Genomic DNA, 23,026 nt, shown 5'->3' with positions numbered 1-23,026 from the left:
GACCAAGGGACACCGTCCAGAGCAGTGGTTCTTAGCATCAGCACCACCTGGGGGGCGTGAGAACATGCATCTCCGGGCCTCGCCCCAGATTCTGATTCAGCAGGTCTGGGATGGGGCCGAGATTCTGCATTTCTAACAAGATCCTAGGTGATGCTCCTGCTCCTGAACTGGGGACCACACTCTGAGGACCCCTCTTCTACAGTGTAGGGTCCAGGGCAGGGTCCCTCTTACCTGGGTCTAAGTTGCTGCTTCTGAGACACTTCTGAGACAGTTTCCAGGCACAAGGAAGGTGAAGGGGCTCTCGTGCTTTACCAGCATCGCCTTTAGAATTTGCATCCAGCAGTGTATCCAGGGTGCACCCTTCCAGGGAAAGATGGTGTCCTTCTCTGCTTTCCTGGCCAGTCTTGTATTTGTCACTGTTATTAATGGAGGTTTTCTCCAGGATGCTGGACGCTTGTTTACAGTGAATCATCACTACAGATTTTTTTTTCTTGTAAATTCTTGTGTGATGAGTGGAAATGAGAATGACAGTAGCTGATGTTGCGTGAAATTCTTAAGTGCCCCTACATTTTATTTTTTAAGTTATTTTTTAAATAACACTGTATTTTTTAAAATACATTAACAATTTAAATAATACCATATTGTTTTTACATATAAAAAATAAAATTAAAATATCCCATAAATCCACTACTCAAATGATAATAGTACTAAAAATACAAAATAGAGTAAAAACTATCTTTCTACCCCTTGCAGTTCCTTTCTCCAATTTTGTCATTCTTGTGATTTTTTTCCAGAAAAAAATATTTTTATTGATGTCTTCCATCCCAGTTTTTTTTCTTTTTACACAAGGGTGATTATACAATAAACACTGCTAAGTACCTGGATTTTTAATTTAGTAATGTATCTTAAAGGAGCCCTGGTGGCGCAGTGGGAAACCATATGGGGCAGTTCTATTCTGTCCTTTTGGGTCACTATGAGTTGGAATCAACTCGATGGCAATGATTAATGTATCTTAGACATGTTTCTGTATCAGCACATAAGAGATTTACTTTAATCTTCTTAATAGTTCATAGGATTTCATCATTAGGGTACCCAGTGTTTAACTAGTCCTCCAATGAAGAATTCTTTGGTTTAAGGTTTTTGATATTACAGACAACTCTGTAGTGAATATCTTTGTCCATATATCTTGAAAAGCATTTGTGAGTCCAGACATAGGAGTAATACCCAGCAGTGGGGCTGCTGGATGAAGGGTATGGGCATTTTTAGGCTTGAAGGCAAACACCACCTTGCCCTCGAGAAAGGGTCACTCCTGCCAACCCTGAGGGCCATGCCTATTTCTTCAACATCCTTGCCCACAATGGATACCATAAAAGCAATAAAAAAAAAAAAAAAACTACTCTTCTAATAACAATAATGGGATTAAGCTTGATAAAACTTTCATATGCTCCTGAGGGACCCAAAAGAAAGCTTAAATAAATGGAGAGTCATACCACCTTCTTGGAAAGAAACTCACAACATTGTGAATATCTCCATTCCCCTCAATTAAGCTATAACTTGAACATGATCCAATAAAAATATGAACATGATTTTTTGGGGGGGAGCGACTCAACAAGCTGATTTTAAAAACCGTTTGGAAAAACAAACAAACAAGAATATACAGGAAGATTCAGAAAATAAACAGGGAGATATTCCTATTTTTAATATCTGACCAGGAAATAGTCTGATATTAAAATGTAATATGAAACTAAAGTAGTGTTGTACTGATACACAAGTAGATAGATTAATGGATCACAGTCATAAATATATTCAGGAATATAGTGTATGATAAAGGTAGCACTTCAAACCAATGAAAAATGGATAAATCTGGGGGAGTGTTTTGAATTCATATTGCATGCTTTATACCAGATAAATTCCAAATGGATCAAGGGCTTATATACAGAAAATGAAGTGTGTATTACAAGAAATAACAGGAGAATGGTTTTATAATCTCAGGTCTTCCTACTGTGACATAAAACTCAAAAGCTATAGAAGATTGGTAAATTCAGCTTCATAAAAAAAATTTCATGGCAAAAGCCACCTTCTGCAGAGTCAAAAGAAAACAACCAATTGGGGAAAGATATTTGCAACTGGTATCACAAATAGGAGCTAAATTTCCTAATGTGTAAAGAAAAAAGGATCGATAACCCAATAAAAAAGTAGCCAAAGGTTATGAACAGTTCACAGAAAAGGACATACAGAAAGCGTTTAAACATGAAATGTTCAAAAAGAGAAAACATGAATTATATAATGAGAGAAATACAAATTACAACTTCACAGAGGTAATTTTTTTCACCTATGAGACTGAGCCAAGATCTAAAAGTTTGGTAACACATTTTTTTGCTAGAACATAGGAAAAGAAATGCTCTTATAAATCACCAATGAGAGGGCAATCTGTACTACTTCTATGCAGGAAATCTGGCAATTCCTGAAAAAGTTAGAAATGCTTATATCTTTAACCCAACAACTCCACACCTAGAGATTTATTTTTTGGATATATTACATGTGCACACACATTAAGTCATGTAGGAGCTATATTTTTCCTCACAGCATTACTCATAAAAGCAAACATTTGAATAATCTATGATACATCACGCAACGGGGATACTGTGCATCTGTGTTAAAAAAAAAAAAAAAGAATGAGGAAGAGCTCTGTGTCCTTACACGGAAAGGTCACTAATAAAAGTGTGCTGTTAATTGGTAAAAAGCCAGGTGTGTAATGTTATTCTACCATTTGTGTAAAACCAGGGTGAGGGTTAATATAGACCTATTTACTCGTGTATGAATTTAGAGATTGTTAATATGTATACAGGGAGCCCTGGTGACACAGTGGTTAAAGCGCTTGGCTGCTAATTGAAAGGTTGGCGGTTCAAACCCACCAGCCACTCAGTGGGACAAAGATGTGACAGTCTACTTCAATAAAGATTACAGCCTTGGAAACCCTATGGGGCAGTTCTGCTCTGTCCTACAGGGTCGCTGTGTCGGAATCGACTTAGCGGCCGTGGGTTTGGTTTTAATATGTATACAAAAACTGAATACTATTGATTACCTCTATGGAAGTAATCTGGAGGCAGAGGATAGGGCTGAGGTGGAGACCTCACTGTATTGTACTTTTGTACTGTTTCACTTTTGAACCTTGTCTGTCTTTCTCAAAAATAAGTAAATTTAAAATACAAATTTTAAAATAATTTGATAGGTGAAAAATATTTACTTATTTTTGATATGTATAGTTTTGATATGTATAGTTCTAATATTTAGTTAATTTGAGTGTCTTTTCAAATATTGATTAGCCTGTTAAATGTTTTTTAGGCAATTGCCTGTTCATATACTTCGCTCATTTTCCTTTTTTTAGCGGTTTCTTTTGCAAATTAAGGAAATTACCCGTTTCTTTAATGTCACAGAAATTTTGTTCTAGTTTTTCTTTTGTCTTTGTTTATGCTGTTTTTTGCCACCTACAATTTTATATTTGCATGTAGTCTTTTTTCTTTTCTTTTTCCTTCCTCCTGTACTTACTCCCTCCCTCCGTGCTTCCCTCCCTTTTTCCTTCTTGCCTTCGGGTGGAACTGGCTTTTCCCTTATGGTCTCTGAGAAGACTGACTCTGGATTTAAGACCCCAATGATAAATGCTTTTGGATGTGTGAGAAAATGACCAGCCCGCTTATAAATTGAGGACAGTAGTTAAAAGGGGAACAAACTCAGTTTTTAGCAAGGAGTGAGCTAGAGGATCCTCCCCTCGGGCAAGGAGAGAAGACTTGCTTGGGTGGGTAGTGGGTGGTTCTTGTGGGACTCTGCTGAGCCTCTCCTCTCTCCCCTCCCAGCGGAGCTCCCGAGGTCCTCGGCAGTGAGGCTGGCTTCCCTGCGGGACCTGCCCGCCCAGCTCCTGGAGCTCTACCAGCAGGGCTTCTCGCTGGCGGCCCTGCATCCGTTCGTGCAGCCGACCCACGAGCGGGAGAAGACGCCCCTCGAGCGCATTTTCAGGGCCATCCTGGTCAAGAAAACCGAAAGGTAAGACATCTGTGCAGAGGACGGTTGCCATAACGCTGTGGCTAGTGGGTGTTGAACAGGTGGCCCATTAAAATTGCACACTGTTCCCAGGGCCTCTGCCCTCTGACAGGTAAGGAAAAAAGCTAGACAACCAGAGAGGAATTTCATAGAATCCTACAAGGAAAACCAAGTGCCAAGCCTGACTGCGTAAGTAGAGAGTCCCATTTTACATCCTTTCTCTCCTTTAATTTATTGGATTAATTCAGCTAGAAAAGTGTCTCCTCTGAAGAGGTGTACTGTCAGAATGATGCAGCTAGTAAAAGTATAATGCTGTTAATCTGAAAAGCGTGGCCAGAAAGCACATTAATCTTTCTTAAGGCTATATACAAACTTAAGGAGCCCTTGTGGCACAGTGGTTAAGCGGTAGGTCAGTGGTTCAAACCTACCAGCCATTCCTCCAAGAAAGATGTGGTAGCCTGCTTCCCTAAAGACTGTAGCCTTGGAAACCCTGTGGGGCAGCTCGACTCTGTCCTGTAGGATTGCTGTGAGTCAGAAGCGACTCGATGGCAATGGGTTTGGACTTTTTTTTGTTTGTTTGTTTGTTTTTTGTTTTCATCTGCAAACATAATGTCTTCCCCCAAACTCTAAGAATACTTAAAAATTTTGAACCCACCATAAGCCTGTCAATCACTTGTGAGGAAAAAAAAAAAAAATCTGAATCAAGTGCGATAATTGGTTTGGTCTTGATTTGATTTTCAAGGCTTCCGGTATTTTTTCACTTTGGCTTGCCAGTTTGGATGTTTACTCTTATATTTATTGAATAGTATTACTACTGAATAATATATTGAATGCTTACTCTTGTATTTCAAGTCCACACAGAGGAGGCTCAGAAGAAAGGCTTGGTGATCTACTTCCAGAAAAATCAGCCATTGAAAACCCTATGGAGCACAGTTCTACTCTGACACACATGGGGTCATCCTGAGTCAGAATGGATTTGATAGCAACTGGAAAAAAAAATTAGGAAAAGAGAGGTGGGGATTCATCTCTCAAAAGGGCTGATATTAATTTTAAATGATTGAAAAATGAGAGGTGGAAGAGAAAGCACAATATGTTTTTGCTGCTTTCATAAAAATAAAAATTGAAATGAAATTTGGGAAAGGAAATCAGATTTGTCCTTTGGTCAACTATCATGGAGGGAATGACAACACGTAACGTATTTGAAAAAGAGAGCAAGCGGGAGAGTTCAGAGCAGCTGATCCTCATACTGTCTTTTTCAAAGTTGCTTTGGGGATGGGTGTAGCATGCAGCTAATGTGCTCTGGAGGGACGACTGTGAGATGTGAGGTTGTGTGACTAAGGCAGGCTTCTCTTTCTGGCAGGCAGAGTTCTTTGTTTCTTCATGGCTGATCAAGCTCTGGAGCTCGAGGTCTACATCAGCATGCATTAGGATTTGAAGTGAAACGTGGTGGATGTCTCTAAGTGCAAAATTACCATGTTTCTTTTAGAGTGAGACTTCTTAAATGTCTGCCTTTGATGCATATTGGTTTATTTATATCATTTTCTTTGGATCAATATCTGGGTTAATCACAAGAGGAAATTATTCTAGGGGCCATGGTGGTCTTAAGTTATACCAACACATGGGATGTACATAATGATTATAACTCACAATTATTGAGCACTTAGTGTGTGCCAGGCTTTGTAAAGATCATTTTATCCTCATAATCAGCCCATGAAATAGCTACTGGTATTATTCCCATTTTAAAGGTGAGGAAACAATCAGGTATTTGTCAAGGTCACACAGCAGCAGAGCTCCGACTTGCTCCTATGCAGGCTGACCCCCTAGCTTGCAGTCTGAACCCTGACATGCAGCACCTGCTATGTTCCTGCACCCAGGATTCTTATGGACAGCCGCTTTGTGGAAGAAAAAGTGGAAGTGGTCATCTTTGATCTTAGATGAGGTGGTAATTTCTTTACTCTACCTTACCTCCATTTTACCACTCAGTGGAAACCCTGGTGGCGTAGTGGTTAAGAGCTATGGCTGCTAACCAAAAGGTTGGCAGTTCAAATCCATCAGGTGCTCCTTGGAAACCCTATGGGGGCAGTTCTACTCTGTCCTGTAGGGTCGCTATGAGTTGGAATCAACTTGACGGCAGCAGGTTTTTTTTTTAGGTCTTCAAATAAATCAAAATTTCAGAAAGGAAACATAAAACTGACTTACCACGCGCCTTCAGGCACCGGTGTTTCTAGTCCTTGGATTATTCTGTTGTCCTTGGTGTTCAGAGGAGGCAGGTTCACTTTGGTCAGGTTACAGGAGTGCCCTTCAGTGTAATTCCCCTATAGGAGGTGATGTTAGCACAGGACTTGGCATGAAGTCATCACATTATAAATGAGCTTGACTCTAAATGTGAAGCTTTGCCTCACCCCTCCCGCTATGGAGCAGCATTTTTCAAACTTTAATGTGCCAGTGAATCTTCTGGAGTATTATTAGAGTGCAGAGTCTTACTCAGTAGTCTGGGGTGGGCCCTGAGACGCTGCATTTCTAACACATTCCCAGGTGATGCTGACACTGCTGGTTGGCCCACACTTTGAGTAGCAGGAGTGTAGACGATCTGACATTTCCTATGTGACTCCATGCCTGATACTCCACAGCATTATTAGGAATTGCCATTCGACTCCTAGGGAGAGTTTTGAGACGAGAGAAGGCGAGACAACATAACACCAGAAGAACGTAAGGTTTCTAGCTAGGGACCTGCGTTCTGGGCTACAGTTGGCTTCTAGTAAGTGCTGTAGTGTGGGGTTACACACCAGTGGGTTTTTCTGGGCCTTTGTTTTCTAGTGGATGCAAGGAAGGGCTGGGACTAAATGATTTCCGGGGCCTGTTTCAATGCTACATGTATCTGATGGGGTGAGGTGGGCAAGGAAGCCTCTCTTGAGGAATAGGAAACTCTGCTTCTGGGAATAGTCCATTACATGCCAGCAATGGAGTTGGGGTGCTAAGTGGGGGTTTTTTACATCTACTGAGGGCAGAGCATGTACATAGCAACTTACTTTCTGGAAGAGGAAAATGAATAAAACTATTCAGATGAAACAGTGGTGTGAGGTTGTGACCCACCGCCTTGGAGGGTTTTCAAGAAAGGGAAGATGTCAGTCTCCCTGGGTTTGAGTTCAGTCTAGTCCAGAGTCAGGCAGTCGCCTGGATGACTCTGATGGACATTCCAGCTCTTTGATAAGCAGATACAGAGAAGGAAATTCCTTTGATAGCTTTTGAGCTGGGTCATTGGACGTGCTTTTTTTTTTTTTTTTTTAAGAAAACAGCAAATGCTTGGTAAATTACCGTGTAGAATAAAACAAAAATGACGAAGAGAATTTTCCTCACTTCCATCCGCAATAATACTCGGGTGGGAGGAGTGGTGAGGGTAGTGGGAAGGAAGGTTATTATAAAATATAACTTTAAAGTACCAAGTATATTCTCTGCTAGCAAATGCAGTGACCATATGTTTTCCCATCATGAAGAAAAGACTTCACACCACAAAACAACAAAGGGCACTACAGAACATTTTCTGTATCAGTAGGGAGTTTAGGTCCCAAAAACAAAACAAAGGAAACTTTATGTGATTAATTGTTAATAAGGACCGTTAAAATGATTTTTTTCACAAAGTCTACCAGTTTTCTGACAGCAGTAGATGCTGTTAAATGAAATGACTTAACTCTCAAAAAGGGAGTAAATGCCTGGTTAATATTTTTCAAGTAGACCACATTGAAAGAGATGTTGTTAGGTACTGTCAAGGTGGTTCCGACTCATAGTGACCCTTTGTACAACAGAAGGAAATACTGCCTGGTCCTGCATCATCCTCACGATCATTGTTATGTTTGAACCCATTGTTGCAGCCACTGTATCAGTCCATCTCGTTGGGGGTCTTCCTCTCTTTCGCTCACCCTCCACTCTACCAAGCATGATGTACTTCTGTTTTCTTCTCATTTTGAGTTGTGCTATATCCACAAATGAAGGTCCCAAAAGCTTTACTCCATCGACGTCATTAAGGTTGACTCTACTTTGAGGAGGCAACTCTTAGTTGTATTTTGAATGCCTTCCAACCTGCGGGGCTCATCTTCTGGCACTATATTAGGCACTGTTCCGCTGCTATTCATAAGGTTTTCATTGGCTGGTTTTTTCAGAAGTATACCTCTGCGTCCTTCTTCCTAGTCTGTCTTAGTCTGAAAGGTCCGCTGAAACCTGTCCACCATGGCTGACCCTGCTGATATTTGAAATACCAGAGGCATACCTTCCAGCATCACAGCAACACACAAGCCACCACAGTATGACAAACTGACAGACAAGTGGTGGAAACAGATGTAGGATAAATAAACTTTCTGGATTACTGTCAGTCCAAAGCAAGTTCACTAGCAAGAGTCTCCAAGGAATGACTACTTTAACTTGAGTCTCAATCTTTAATGTACTTGAAAGGTAACTATAAAGTTTTTTAGCAAATATTTGGCCACCAGGGTCTACAGCATGACCAGGAAAAAAAATAAATAAAAGAACTATACAAGCCTGCATTCACTTATTCATTAATTAATTCATACATTCCTTCATCTACAAATACTTGTTGAGCTTATACTGTGTGTAAGGTATTGTGCTAGGAGCTCTGCTTGATGGGACTAGAGGGAGTAAGTGTGAGGCTTAATTGAATATGGAGCCTGCCTTCCAGGTACCTACAGTCTGAGATTGCATTGGGCAAATCTGCTGCAAAAGACCTCTTTAAAGTGTTAAAAAGCAAAGATGTCACTTTGAGTATTAAGGTACGCCTGACCCAAGCCATGATATTTTCATTCACCTCATACGCATGCGAAAACTGGACAATGAATAAAGAAGAACGAAGAAGAATTGATGCCTTTGAATTATGGTGTTAATGAAGAATATTGAATATACCATGGACTTGCAGAAGAACAAACAAATCTGTCCTGGAAGAAGTGTAGCCATAATGTTCCTTAGAAGTGAGGATGGCAAGACTTCGTCTCACATACTTTGGACATGTTATCAGGAGGGACTAGTCCCTGGAGAAGGACATCACGCTTGGTAAAGTAGATGGTCAGCGAAAAAGAGGAAGACCCTCAACAAGTTGGATTGCCACAGTGGCTGCAATAATGGGCTCAAACATAGCAATAATTTTGAAGATAGTGCAGGACCTGGCAGTGTTTCGTTCTGTTGTACATAGGGTCGCTATAAATTGAAACCGACTTGATGGTAGTTGTCTCAGTCATCTAGTGCTGCTCTAACAGAAATGCCACAAGTGGATGGCTTTAACAAAGAGAGATTTATTCTCTCAGTCCAGTAGGCTACAAGTCTAAATTCAAGGCATCAGCTCCAGGGGAAGGCTTTCTCTTTCTGTTGGCTCTGGAGAAAGGTCCTTGTGATGCATCGTGTTTCCTTGGTCTGGGAGCTTCTCTGTGCAGGAACCTCAGGTCCAAAGGACACGCTCTGCTCCTGGCACTGCTTTCTTGGTGGTATGAGGTTCCCATGTGTCTCTGCTCGCTTCTGTCTTTTATATCTCAAAAGAGATTGGCTTAAGACACTATCCAATCTTGTAAACCTCATCAGTATAACTGCCACTAATCCGTCTTATTAGATCATAGGGATTGAATTTACAACACATAAGGAAATCACATATAACCTCATCATAGTGATAGAGTTTACAAGACATAAGGAAATCACATCAGATTATGCAACCATACAATACTGAGAATCGTGACCTAGCCAAGTTGATACACACATTTTTGGGGGGACACAATTCAATCCGTGACAGTACTTAACAACCATTGAGAAAATAAGGCCAAAGGAGTTTGGAAAAAGAAAAAGTCAATTTCTGCTGGAAAGAAGGCCAACGAAATGTTTCTTGAGTGGAAGGAGCTTTTAATTTGGGCCTGATTTCTTTCGGGTAAATGCAAGAGTAATACACATGAGGAGGGAAGAGTTTGTTCAAGTCTTACCATGAAATGTTTTCTAGGGGAGTTTAGGTAATTTGTGAGCATCTTTGACAGTCTAACTGCATTATTTGTAAATGAGTCATTCCAAAAGCTCAGTGCAGTAACATTCCTCAGAAGCCTCAACCATTTTGACAAATTTCTGTTAAATCTGTGAAAAATTGCTGATCTTTTCTTTTGAAAATTCTGATAATGCCATTTCATGTTAAGACATCAGGCTGAACCACAAATGTAACTTAAAATGGTTCTTGATTCCAAGTGTCTTGAATTTAGTCAAAGCCAGTTAACTCTGAAAACCCCTCAAGAATGAAGAGCCAAATATGAAACACCAAGCAGAAAACGAGTTTGTGCTTCCTTCTCTCAACTGTTTCTTTGGAACACTTAATGATTTTTAGCAGACAATACAGTTGCATTCACTTTGAATTCTAAGTATATTTAGGCTGTCCTTTTTCTTCAGGCAGTTTTCCTTAGAATAAGTTGCCAAAAATCTCAAAACTTGATGGCTTAAGAGAAGTCCGTTATTAAAATGTCAGTTTTGACGGTTCCTGAGTGTGGGTTTAATTCTAGGTCGTTTCATAGTTGTAAGTACAAAAATGCATTGTCCTTTGCCATTTTGCGGCTATTGAATTGGTGTCGTTCACACATAAAGCTAGTTCAGGGTGTCATTGATGTGTTTTTCATCACTAAGGGGTTGAAGCCATTTGGGTCCTGGCCCACTGGGGTAATGCCTTGCATGATACAGGGGACCGGGACATTGGTGAACTCCGCAGACGTTGATCACGTGCCTTTGGGCCGCTCTGCAAGGTCTGGTTAGGTCTAGGGTGACGGGGTGTGGCACACAGGAGCTTCAGCTCACACAGGGGCTGAATTCTAAACCCCTTGTGGAAGGTGGAAGATACATACAGTAAGACCTGCCAAAGCTGGAACCTGTGCGAGGTGGAAACCTGTCAGAGGAGGAAAGCTCAAATATTTTTGACTAAAACGAGCAAAAGAAAAACGATAGGTAAGATTTCACCCTGTCAAAGGTGGAAATCTTTCGAGACTGGGAAAAACAAGGCAGTTCCATCAAATTTCGGCTCTTACAGGTTTCACTGTATAATCAAAATTGCCTTTGAAAATCTCTTTAGTTGCCCCGGAAATGTAATGCTGTAGATCAGATTGCTCATGAAATGTAATACTAGATCCAGCTGCCATTTCCAACAGTGAACCCCATGGGGAAATAAGTTAGTTTGGGTTTATAGCCAGTGCTCATTCGAATCACACCTAGGGTGGTGAGATGCTTACCCTTGGAGATGCATTTGTGTGAACTGGGGTTGAGGGAGCAGGAGATTCACTTCTCTTTTTTTCACATCCATTCTGGGAGCACATCTGCCTATTGGATAGAATAACTGGTACCACTGTAAGTGGTAAATGTTTCTCCCTTGTAGTTGGCTCTTTCTAAGATGCACATGCATGATGTAACTTCACTATGCTAAAATGACTCTGAGGAGCTTCCAGATCTGAAGAAACTTACCTGCTAAACCAAAAACCAAACCCTTTACTGTCGACTCGATTCGGACTCATGCCAACCCGGTGTGACAGAGTAGAACTTCTCCATAGGGTTTTCTTGGCTGTAATCTTTATGGAAGCAGATTGCCAGGTCTTTCTTCCACAGTACTGCTGAGTGAGCTTGAACTGCTAACCTTTTGGTTAATTACCAAGAGCAAAAGGATGTAAAATATATATGCAAATTATGTTAATCCCCAGATAAATCTATGAGCATGTCTCACCTGGAATTTGTTAATGGGGTTGCTTTAGAATGGGAGGCTTCGTGGCTCTCATTTGCTCTGGGTCTAGAATGGTAGGCAGATATGAACAAGGGGAGAAGTGATGGGAAGAGCATACCAGCAGAGCCTGGAAAAGCAGACCTGGCCCAGATGCAGAGTGACGAAACACACGGTCCTAGGGAAACGGGGAGAAAAGGTGGAAGAAGCGTGTGTGCCTGTATCACGAGGCTCTGGTGGTCTGGCTAAGTTTGGACTTCATCCTGAAGTCAGTGGGGAACTATTGCAGTTGTTCTGTTTTGTTTTAAACCAGAGCAGCAACCATTAGGAGTGCTGAGTTTTTCAAAACTTAACCTGTCATTAAGACAGGAAGAAAATGGAAGCTGAGAAAATGTGGCATTAGTTATGGTGGTGGATGATCAGCAATGAAAGTAGGTTGTAATTAGAAGGTAAAGGAAGGGATAGATCTGAGATGTGTTGGATAGGAAGAAATACTGGATTTAATGTTTAACTGGAAAGGGACAGCATGAAGGAAGAGGAAGAATCAAAATATGAGTGAGCCTTTTCCCCTGAGTGGTTGAGAGGATCAGCTGGAAGAGGAAGGGCAGGAGGGCCGTGGGAATCGGGAAGGGGGCATGTCTTGGAGGCTGTCCTATAAGCAAACCCTGAGAGCAGGATTCACATGCTCTTAAGGAAGTGCTCCCAGGAGCAGTCAGTAAGGGAGCAGGAGGAGGGACAGGGAAGGGGAGGAAACCAAGCAAGGGGCCAATCTCAGCCTCAGCCTGATCTTGCAGGGAGCTGTGGAGCTTAAATTATACCTGTGAGTTTGCCCACCTTGATGCTGGGGAACTGGCTTTCAGACTCCTACACCCGTGAGTTGGTTGCCATTCACTGCCCAAGTCTAGGGCACATCCAGTTCAGCAGCTCCAGTAGCGCAGGAAGACTGCAGGTGCAAGCCATGAGGGCAGCATGTAGGAGCTGGGGCTGGACCCACAGAACTGGCCCAGGGGAGGGAGGGGACCTGCGTAGAGCACTGGCAGCATCCACCACAGGGAGGGGGAGTCAGCAGGATCAGTATGGCCATATTGTATCGGAGGTGTTTGCTGGCTAGACGTCCATCGGGAAGTGTCCATTAGGCGGTGTCCATCAGGTAGTTAGGAGCTTGGGAGAGCAGTCAGAGCTGGAGACGAGGTTCTGGGAGGCTGTGTGTGAAGCCATGGTGAGCCCATGTGCACCATGCCCACTTCTGTGTCTGCTGACTTAGCCAAGGTTGCTGAGATTGTTGTCTATACCAGGTCCCTCTAGTGATCCTTAGAAGAGATGCAGGGGTTCCTGAGAGCTATGCAAAGTGAGTTGCTTCTTTCCAAATTGACCATATGCTTGGAGTCTGAGAAATTTTTCCTCCCAGACGGTATCAGCAAGCTGTATTGCTGAATGAGTCAGCCCTGGAGGCACAGGCGTAACTAAGACGTGGCAGGCACCGCTTGAGGAGAGGGCGCTAACGAGCAGTTTCTATTGTCCATTGCAGTTTTCCATCACCAGCTGTGAGAGATCATTCAGAAATTTAAAACTAATTGCCATAGGCAGTATTTTCCCTAGATCAGCCCCTGTCTGGCGGTCCATGTCAAGTGGTGTAGAGAGAGACAATTCTTCTTGGCTTTTTGCTGTTTTATTTCCAGGAAAGTAAACCTCAGAGAGTGCTAGGCCGTTGCCCCTTGCTTCTCTTTTCGGGGGCTTAAAATGTGAAATCCTGAAGAATTCCGCCTTTATTCTAAGACAGGGCTTGCAAACTCAGATGGCTCCAGGGGCCAGGCTGAGGAATTGGAGAGCCAGTGCCACAGCTCTGCACCATTGTTGCCAAGTGTCACCAGATGTGGTCATTTTTTTCAAGAGAAGCCAGAAATCTGGATTTTATGTGAAAATTTCTCCCTTTTAAATGTTGACTCAATATTCTAAAATAATTGAAATAACTGTGAAGTCCTAATCCACCTCACTGGCTGCTGTTTTGTAACCTGTAAGATTTCTGTGTGATGCTTACTTCAGGAGAGCTAATCATGGAACCTCTGAGCTGCCTGCTCTCCCTCTCACACTCAGCAATCATCAACTTCTCAAATTGTTGTTTGTACGTCTGCACCCCCACCCCTTGCTAAAGCTTCTTTCATCCCAGGTGCTGAGTAGATGTTGTTCAAGAGAATTTTCCTGAACTGAATGGAATAAAGCTATGCCCTGGAATCTTGCTATGATCACTCACTAAAGGGCCATGCATTTATTAGGAGGCAGGTCGTCTTGGGTTTGCATATTGACCAATACCAAAAGTGTATCCCTGTAATGCAGCCATACAGCATGGACCCCAAGTAATTGCACACACTCTTTCAGAAACATTCAGGAGATATTTTTCATTGCCAAAATAATAGTGATTAACCACAAGCACGTATGTGTTTTTCGCTCTTCTTTTTTTAAAAAACATCCAAAGGATGGCCTTCAAAGCAGATGAAATCTTCGTGGACCTTGAGTGGTGTACAAATGCATTACATTGCCCTTTTTTATAGCACACGAGATAACACAAACATTTTCTTTGGCATTTGAAAAGGGCAAAATCGGGAAAGTACAAAATTATATTGGAACGAAAAAGAAAATTCTTCTCAAAATTATAGTCGAAAGTGTCCTCTTTAAGTGGTCTTATATCTCTTTAAGTTTAATTTTTACCAATTACTTTGACTCTTGGGAGAATTATAGGGCTTCTGGAAAGAGGTTTTATAATTAAACAAAATACACCAGGGTGGTAGCGCCTGGGCGGTGTGTGCCCTAGAAATTGCTCCCACTAAGGCTGGGGCTTAGCCCTCGAGTGTGCTGATTGTTTGAGTCACACATGGGGAAGAAAAGTAACGCTGGGCTTACCCATGATTGACACGTGTTGGTATGATTGAGAAACCCAGCAGCCGGTGTACTCCCAGTGAGCAGAAATCGAGGAAGATGGATTCAAAGCTCTTTTTTCTTAAATCAGAGCGGGGTATATAAGAAGGTGCTTGTCTAACGTGGAGGTGATTATTTCGGATTCAGATATCGAAAGGGCCCCCTCTTGGCTCGCAGCTGCACCTTGTTCCAGGCGTGGTATCGCCCTTCATTAGTTTTCTCGAGCTTTCCTGAGGTGTTTGGAGAACTTGATTAACTCTCCCGGGCTGCCGCCGTACCCCCGGCGGAGCTGTCCAGCATCACCGAAGACTACCTTGATTTATTCCTCCCATATTCCCATCTCACTCTGGAGTGACACCCTTTTCTGGTGTGTTGAAGTTTCAGGATTCACTGTTAATTATTGTGTTTACACTTCACAATCTAATACGCCAGCGTAAAACCACATTCTCTTGGTGAAAGAGAATTTGTTTTTCCAATCCACACCCCTAAATGGCTTGCCCGGCTGCTCTTCTCTCCCTCCAAAACGTCACCTTTTATCCCAGTGGAGAGAACAAGAGAGACGTGCATTGTTCGCATGAGAGCATTTTTTTTTTTTTCTGTTGTTATAGCTGTCCTTGATTGCCTGTGTCTTTCTCCACGTTTTATTTTTTTGTCTCCCCTGAGAGAGAGAATTAGCATGCTACTGATTTCCACTGTTTCCCCCAGAAGTATTTGGGAATGGCAGAGAACAGCAAGCAGCTACCCAAAACACAGAAGCACAAGTACTGAATCTCTTTGAAATTTCCTGTTGATCTTAAAACTTATGCATATACAGTACCATGAAATGCCTGTATTTGTTTTCAATAAAATAAGTAAATAAAGATTGGTGAGGGTAAGGGTGTGTTTTCCAAGCTGAACACGATGTAATGGGCATTACCTTTAATGAGTTCTACAAAACACTAGTTCTAATTGAATTTTACATTTTTACCTGTGAATGCAGAAGGAGGTGAGAAATAACTCTCAGGTCCATATAAAGACATTATTAGTGACTTAAATGTGCCTGAGAGTTTGATATAATGATTATCTCTGTAATTGATCTAGCTGTTTTCTATAATTTTTAAATGGTTGAAAGATGGAACCATTTTACAAAGAAGTAAATGCTATAAATATGATTTAGTTAAGTACATCATTTCATTTGCATCCTATTCCTCGACCATGAGTTGGAACTTAAAATGGCTACAAAGACTTAAAAACCAAATTAGTAACTTGTATTCATGCAACACCTGTTTCTGAGGGTCTGAAAGCAGTTTTCTTCATTTCTATATGCAGTAAGTATTGTAATTAATTCTCACTATGTCCTCGTGAGGGTTGTTTTGTTGTTAATATTTGTTGAAAATATTATGTGTTCAGTGGAGGTTTTAGACTTAACACTGTTTTGTAGCTGAAAGATACAATTATCTTCATTTATCCCCCACCTCCCATTTTACATCCTAGGAAAATGAGGCTGAAGAAGTTATTAATAACCACTTAGTACTGAAATATAGTGTGAGTGAGTGAGAGGGTACAATGGGTATAGAGCTTAAGTTCCATCTTGAGACTCATGGCTCAGGAATACACCATCTTTCTGTTCACAGGCCCTGGAGCTGATAGAAGGGCCTCAGAATTCCCAGAATTCTCTGGGCTATGCAACATCCCCAGACCCCATGGCTAGGCTGTGGAGCCAGTGGCCTGGCTGACCCCCAAACTGGTTTGAGAACATGGGCTGTCGCTGAAAAACCCTTTGAAGCTCCCAAGATGGCTTCCTGCAGCAGGCTGGCACGGTCTGGTCAGTTTCTGCACTAAATGGTTCTATGCAAATGATGGTTCTGGGGCCATTAGTGCATTACTTTCCTCTGCTTTCTAAAAATAAATTCAAGATGCAATTACTGGATTTCTGTTGCCTGCTCTGAGGTAGTAACCTGTGTCAGAGAGAATGGGCTGCACACAATCCCTGCTCTATGGGGATTTATCCCCTTGAAATTTTCATCCTCAAATTTCAATGGCCAACAACTCCAAAATTGCTCTGGTAGACAACCTGGATCCTACTTAGAACAAAAAAAGCCCACTTTCCTTGTGAAGAACATTTATATGTTTGCAGGAACTGCTTAATGTTAGTTAACATTTATGGTAGTAGCTGTAATAACTACCATGTATTTATTGGTTGGTCAGAGTCCTTGCTTAGTGCCATGAAATACCTTACCTTTACTTCTGAAAGCCAAGATGAAGAAAATAAACCTCAGAGCAGTGACTTGCCCAGGGTCACACAGTTGCTAAATGGAGGAGCTAGGAGTCCCATCAGGAGCTGTCTGTATCCAACACTGTGCCTTTTTAATTTTGTATTCATTAGGCTTAGGGTAAGGGTTGGGGCAGGACTCTCAACTGGCACTGTTGATATTTTGGGCCAGATAATTATTTGTTATGGGGGCTTTCCTGTCATTATAGGATGCTTAGCAGCATCACTAACCTCTGTCGGCTAGATACCAGTAGCATTTCCCCAGTTGTGACAACTAAAAATGTTTCCAGACATTGTCAAATGTCCCTGGGGGACAAAATCACCCCAAGGTGATAACCACTGGGTGCAGGTTAGGTTGTGATGTTTTTTTTAAAAAAAAAACAAAAACCCATTACTGTCAAGTTGATTCTGACTCATAGCGACCCTATAGGACAGAGTTGAACTGCCCTGTAGGGTTTCCAAGGAGTGGCTGGTGGATTTGAACTGCCAGCCTTTTGGTTAGCAGCCAGGCTCTTCACCACTGTGCCACCAGGGCTCTAGGGTGTGATGTAGGGGTCTGTATGTGGGTTGAATAGTGGTCCCCAAAAAGATATGTCTAAGTCCTAGTCCCCAGAACCTGTGAAGGTTACTTTAATTTGGAAAAAAAAAGGTCTTTGCAGATATAATTAAGGATCTTGAGGTGAGGAGTTCTTTTAAGAAACAGAAATGGAGAAGACAGATACAGTGAAGAAAGCCATGTGAAGATGTGGCGGAGATTGGAGTTCTGCTGCCACAGCCAAGGAACGCCAGGAGCCACTGGAAGATGGAAGAGGCAAGGAAAGATTCTCCATTAGAGCGTTTACAGGGAGTGTGGCCCTGCCGACACCTTAATTACAGACTTCTGACTTTCAGAACTATGAGACAGTAAATTTGTGTTGTTTTAAGTCACCACTTTTGTGATAATTTTTTTGTGGCAACCCTGGGAAACTGTTAATACAGTCTTTGTTTTCTTCTATATATCCAGCTTTGCTAACAGCATTTGTTATATTAACATGACTTTTGCACGTTTATTTTTGCATATAAAGTCTCAAATAATTTTCTCTGGTTTCTGGAAAACCCCGTTGAAATTGCAACTACATGTACATATTAATTTGAGTAGAATTTCTGCAGCATGTTTTCAAAAACATAAAGTTCAATATTATTTTCAGAGATCAATTTTTATTTTAAAGAGTTGTAATCATTCTGAAAATTCTGTGTACTATTTATACCAGTGGTTACCAAAGTGGAGCAGACAGGCCCCATCTTAAAAGAGAACTGAGGCTTCTGTTTATTTCTGTTGAATAAATAGAAGAGAAAATAAGCTTTGTTAATATTTAACATTCAGGTTGAAGGTGGTGCCCTGGCTTGGTTCATATATCAACGGTCACCTGCCCTGTTTGGAGCTGGCGGGATTCTGAGGGAGGGGCGGGTTGAGAGGAACACCTTGTTATAATGTGTTATGAATTATGGAAGTTTGAGAACCCCCTTAGGTGGATTTGTGGGTTATTTTATGTAAATTTTAACTAAATTAGCCACATAAAATATACACGTGGGTTAAAAATGTCTATAAAGTGATTGCAGATTGAGAATACCTGTTATGTAAATATAAAATCCCTCTCGCCGCGCACGCACACACACAAGGAAATGGACACATGGACTCATCTCTCACCGCTTTTAAGAGCTTTGTTAGCCACAGTATGAGATAAAAAGTCAGTGCCTGCCTGTTCAGAACTGACAGAAGATGGGCGAAGAAATTTGGAATCATCAAGACTTTTTCAATTGTGGATTTATTTCCACAACTGTTAACAATGAATCTCATTTCAAGTGTATATTATGCCTCGAGATATTATCTGTTACTAATATGAACTTATTGTGATTATTTGAAAATATTGCTTTTTAATATGTTTCTCATCTTTTTTAAAATTTCTGTTTTGTATGCGTATTTTATTACGTATGTAAGATGTTAGTACAGTGGTTCTCAGGAATATAGTTGGCCCTCCATATCCACCGGTTCTCCACGTGCCGATTTGGCCAACCGAGGATCGAAAGTATTCAAAAAAACAAAAGTTCCAAAACAGCAAAACTTGATTTGCCGTGTGCCAAGCACTCCACTGAATCCACATGAATGAAGTGATATGTAGGCATCCCCTGCTGTAGCCTCCCGCCATCTCGTAGGTCCTCAGTCTCTCTCCAGCACTCGTTGTCTGAGCATTGTTCGCCTCGCATCTTGTTGTTATTCCCTAAACAATACAGCATAACAACTATTTACGTAGCATTTACATTGTATTAGGTATTATAAGTAATCTAAAGATGATTTGAAGTATACAGGAGGATGTGCGTAGGCTATATGCAAATACAACACCGTTTTATATAAGGGACTTGAGCATCCTCAGATTTGGTATCTGCAGGGGTGGACAGTTCTGGAACAAATCCCCTGCAGATACCGAGGAACGACTGTATTTTACTAATGGGGTGTGTGATCAGAAAGATCTGGAACCACTGATCCTTGCAGCTTCCTGGTCACAGTGATGGTTCCTGATGCGTTGAGAGTCTTGTTGCTGTAAGTGTGGCCCACAGACCAGCAGCAGCAGCAGCATGATCAGCCAGGAGTGTGTTAGAAATGCAGATCCCCAGGCCCTAGACCTGCGGAGTCAGAAACTACATTTTAACAAGATTCCCAGGGGATTTGTGTGTACATGAAAGTTTGAGAACACCGAGCTAAGCTATGTTATCCTATAAGGTAGCCACTAGCTACATGTAGCCATTTAAATTTAAATTAATTAGAATTAAATAAAATTAAAAATTCAGTTCCTCAGTTGCACCAGCCACGTTTCAAGTGCACAGTAATTATATGTGTCTGGTTTCTAGTATATTGGACAGCACAGATACACATTTCTGTCAGCATAGAAAGTTATGTTGGACAGCACTGAGTTAAACGGCCTAGCTAGGAAGATCTAGAAAAGCAGGGAACAATAAGCAAGGTTTAATTTGGAACATATACATTAAATGCAGATAGAAAAGGGACTTTCCTGTTATTTAACTGGACAAAGTGTATGAGAGTGTCTTATGAAGACCGTTCTTGTGTGTGACTATTATTGTTATTTTTGTTTGTGGATAATAACTGGTAAATGTCATACAGACCTGTTTTTATTCAGTGTTATTTTTGTGATAAAATATTATTAATTATGCATCGGAGCCCTGGTAGTGTAGTGATTAAGAGCTCGGCTGCTAACCAAAAGGTAGGCAGTTCAAATCCACCAGCTGCGCCTTGGAAACCCTATTGGGCAGTTCTCCTCTGTCCTATAGGGTCACTATGAGTCGGAACCGACTCGACAGCACCTAACAACAACAGTTTTGCATTTTTACTGCTGTTAGTTCTTTCCACGTCTTTCAAAATAAATGAGGAGTTTTGCAGGATTCCACAGAAAGCAGGACTATGCCCCAAATCCCATTCCCTGTGGTGGTTCTCTTTTGCGGCTAAGGCTTAGGGGCGACTGAAATTCCTTTGAAGCTACATTCTATGGGCAATATTGAGGTCATGTTTGGTTGTTTAGTCACTTTCCTCTTAGCCTTTTAAAGTTAACGGTCAACTCCTGGTACTACACAGCTGCTGAGGGTTTATTTACCAGGGAGCCATCCCTAACTGCAAACAGAGGGGCAGGATGTGGCAAGATTTTTCTAGAATAAACAGCTAGATGCCCATGGTGATATGTACCTGTTTGGTGGTGCACAGCTCCCAAATCAAGCTTGTGGTTAGGCATTATTTGCACATCTTCCTGTATCATTATTTCTTGAATGTTCCCAGTGATAACAAAACTCTTACCAGCACAGGTGGTGATGTGTGTTGATGGAAGAGGGAGGGAAAGTCAGAAGAAAGGACGCTGACCCATGTATAGCTTAATTATTTTCCTTTTTCTACTTCAGAACTCCCCTGATGGATTATATAGTTAGGTGCTGTATTTAAAGATTCACTAAGGTTTGTTGACTAGATTTTTTGTTTCTCAAGCATTTCTTATGCTTCACTATTATGAGAAACCTTAACTCCAGCAGCCTCATTATTTTGTAGACTTATTCTTCTACCAAATCTACAGGGGTCACAAAAATTATGGAAAACATTTTCCCTATTGTCTGAGAGCATCTTTGAGAAGCAGTAGTTTATCCTTGTCTTTTTCTCCAATTGTTGTTAGGTGCCGTCGAGTCACTCTGCACTCACAGCAGCCCTGTGCACGACCGAGTGAAATACTCCCCAGTCCTGCGCCACCCTCACAATCCTTGCTATGTTTGAGCCCATTGTTGCAGCCACTGTGTTAAGCCATTTCGCCGAGGGTCTTCGTCTTTTTCGATGACCCTTTACCTTAACAAGCATGATGTCCTTCTATAGGGACTGGTCCCTCCTGACGACATGTCCAAAGTACATGAGATGAAATCTTGCCATCCTTGCTTCCAAGGAGTACCCCGGCTGTACTTCTTCCAAGACAGACTTGTTCATTCTTCTGGCAGTCCATGGTGTATTTATTATTCTTCGCCAACACCATAATTCAAAGGCATCAATTCTTCTTTGGTCTTCCTTAATCATTGTCCAGCTTTTGCTTGCACATGAGACCATTGAAAAGATCATGGCTCAGGTCAGGCGCACCTTAGTCCTCAAAGTGACATCATTACTTCTCAACACTTTAAACAGGTCTTTTGCAGCAGATTTGCCCAATGCAATATGTCATTTGATTTTTTGACTGCTGCTTCCAGGTGCGTTGATTATGGATCCAAGTAAAATGAAATCCTTGACAATTTCAGTCTTTCCTCTGTTTATCATCATGTTGCTTACTGGTCGAGTTGTTAGGATTTTTGTTTTATGTTGCGGTGTAATCCATACTGAAGACTGTAGTCTTTGATCTTCATCAGTAAGTGCTTCAAGTCCTGTTACTTTCAGTAAGCAAGGAAGGTTGTGTCATCTGCATATCACAGGTTGTTAATGAGTCTTCCTCCAATCCTGATGCCCTGTTCTTCATCATGTAGTCCAGCTTCTCAGATTATATGCTTGGCATACAGATTGAATAAGTATGGTGAAAGGATACAACCCCGATGCATACCTTTCCTGATTTTAAACCATGCAGTATTCCCTGTTCTGTTCAAATGACTGCCTGTTGGTCTATGTACAGGTTCTACATGAGCACAACTAAGTGTTCTGGGATTCCCATTCTTTGCAGTGTTATTCATAATTTGTTATGATCCACACAGTCGAATGTGTTTGCATAGTCAATAAAACACAGGTAAACATCTTTCTGGTATTCTCTGCTTTCAGCCAGGATTCATCTGGTATCAGCAATCAATCTCTGAATCTGGCTTGAATTTCTGGCAGTTCCCCATCAATGTACTCCTGCAACCATTTTTGAATTATCTTTAGCAAAATTTTACTTGTGTATGATATTATTGTATAATTTCTGCATTCTCTTGGATCACCTTTCTTTGGAATGGGCACAAATATGGATCTCTTCCAGTCTGTTGGCCAGGTAGCTGTCTTCCAAATTTCTAGGCATAGACAAGTGAGCACCTCCAGTGCTGTGTCTGTTTGTTGAAATATCTCAGTGGGTATTCTGTCAATTCCTGAGCCTGTTTTCTGCCAATGCCTTCAGTGCAGCTTGGAATTCTTCCTTCAGTACCATCAGTTCTTGATATGCTCCCTCCTGAAATGGTTAAATGTTGAATGTTGACCAATTCCTTTTGGTACAGTGATTCTTCTTTTGATGCTTCCTGAGTTATTCAATATTTTGCCCATAGAATCCTTCAGAATTGCAGCTTGAGGTTTGAATTTTTTCTTCATTTCTTTCTACTTGAGAAATGCTGAGCTTGTGCTTCCCTTTTGGTTTTCTAACTCCAGATCTTTGCACATTTCATTATAATACTTTGTCTTCTCGAGCCACCCTTTGAAATCTTCTGTTCGTCTCTTTTACTGCATCATTTCTTCCATTTGCTTTAGCTACTCGACCTTCAAGAGCAAGTTTCAGAGTCTCTTCTGACATCCATTTTGGTCTTTTCTTTCTTTCCTGTCTTTTTAATGACCTCTTGCTTTCTTCATGTATGAT

At 41.4% G+C, this 23,026-nt stretch overlaps 1 protein-coding gene across 1 annotated transcript in view; it reads left to right on the top strand.

The window, feature by feature from the left end:
• Positions 1–23,026, top strand: part of RFTN1 (raftlin, lipid raft linker 1) — a 246,757-nt gene that overhangs the window by 96,436 nt on the left and 127,295 nt on the right. The window contains exon 3 of the mRNA XM_012558099.2: positions 3,855–4,041. Coding sequence (XP_012413553.1) covers positions 3,855–4,041 — 187 coding nt within the window. The remainder of the gene's footprint in view (positions 1–3,854; positions 4,042–23,026) is intronic.

Source organism: Trichechus manatus, unplaced genomic scaffold (genome assembly GCF_000243295.1).
Source record: "Trichechus manatus latirostris isolate Lorelei unplaced genomic scaffold, TriManLat1.0 scaffold00136, whole genome shotgun sequence".
In the NCBI taxonomy this organism is placed as follows: Eukaryota; Metazoa; Chordata; class Mammalia; order Sirenia; family Trichechidae; genus Trichechus; species Trichechus manatus.
This window is presented reverse-complemented; position numbering and strand designations above follow the sequence as displayed.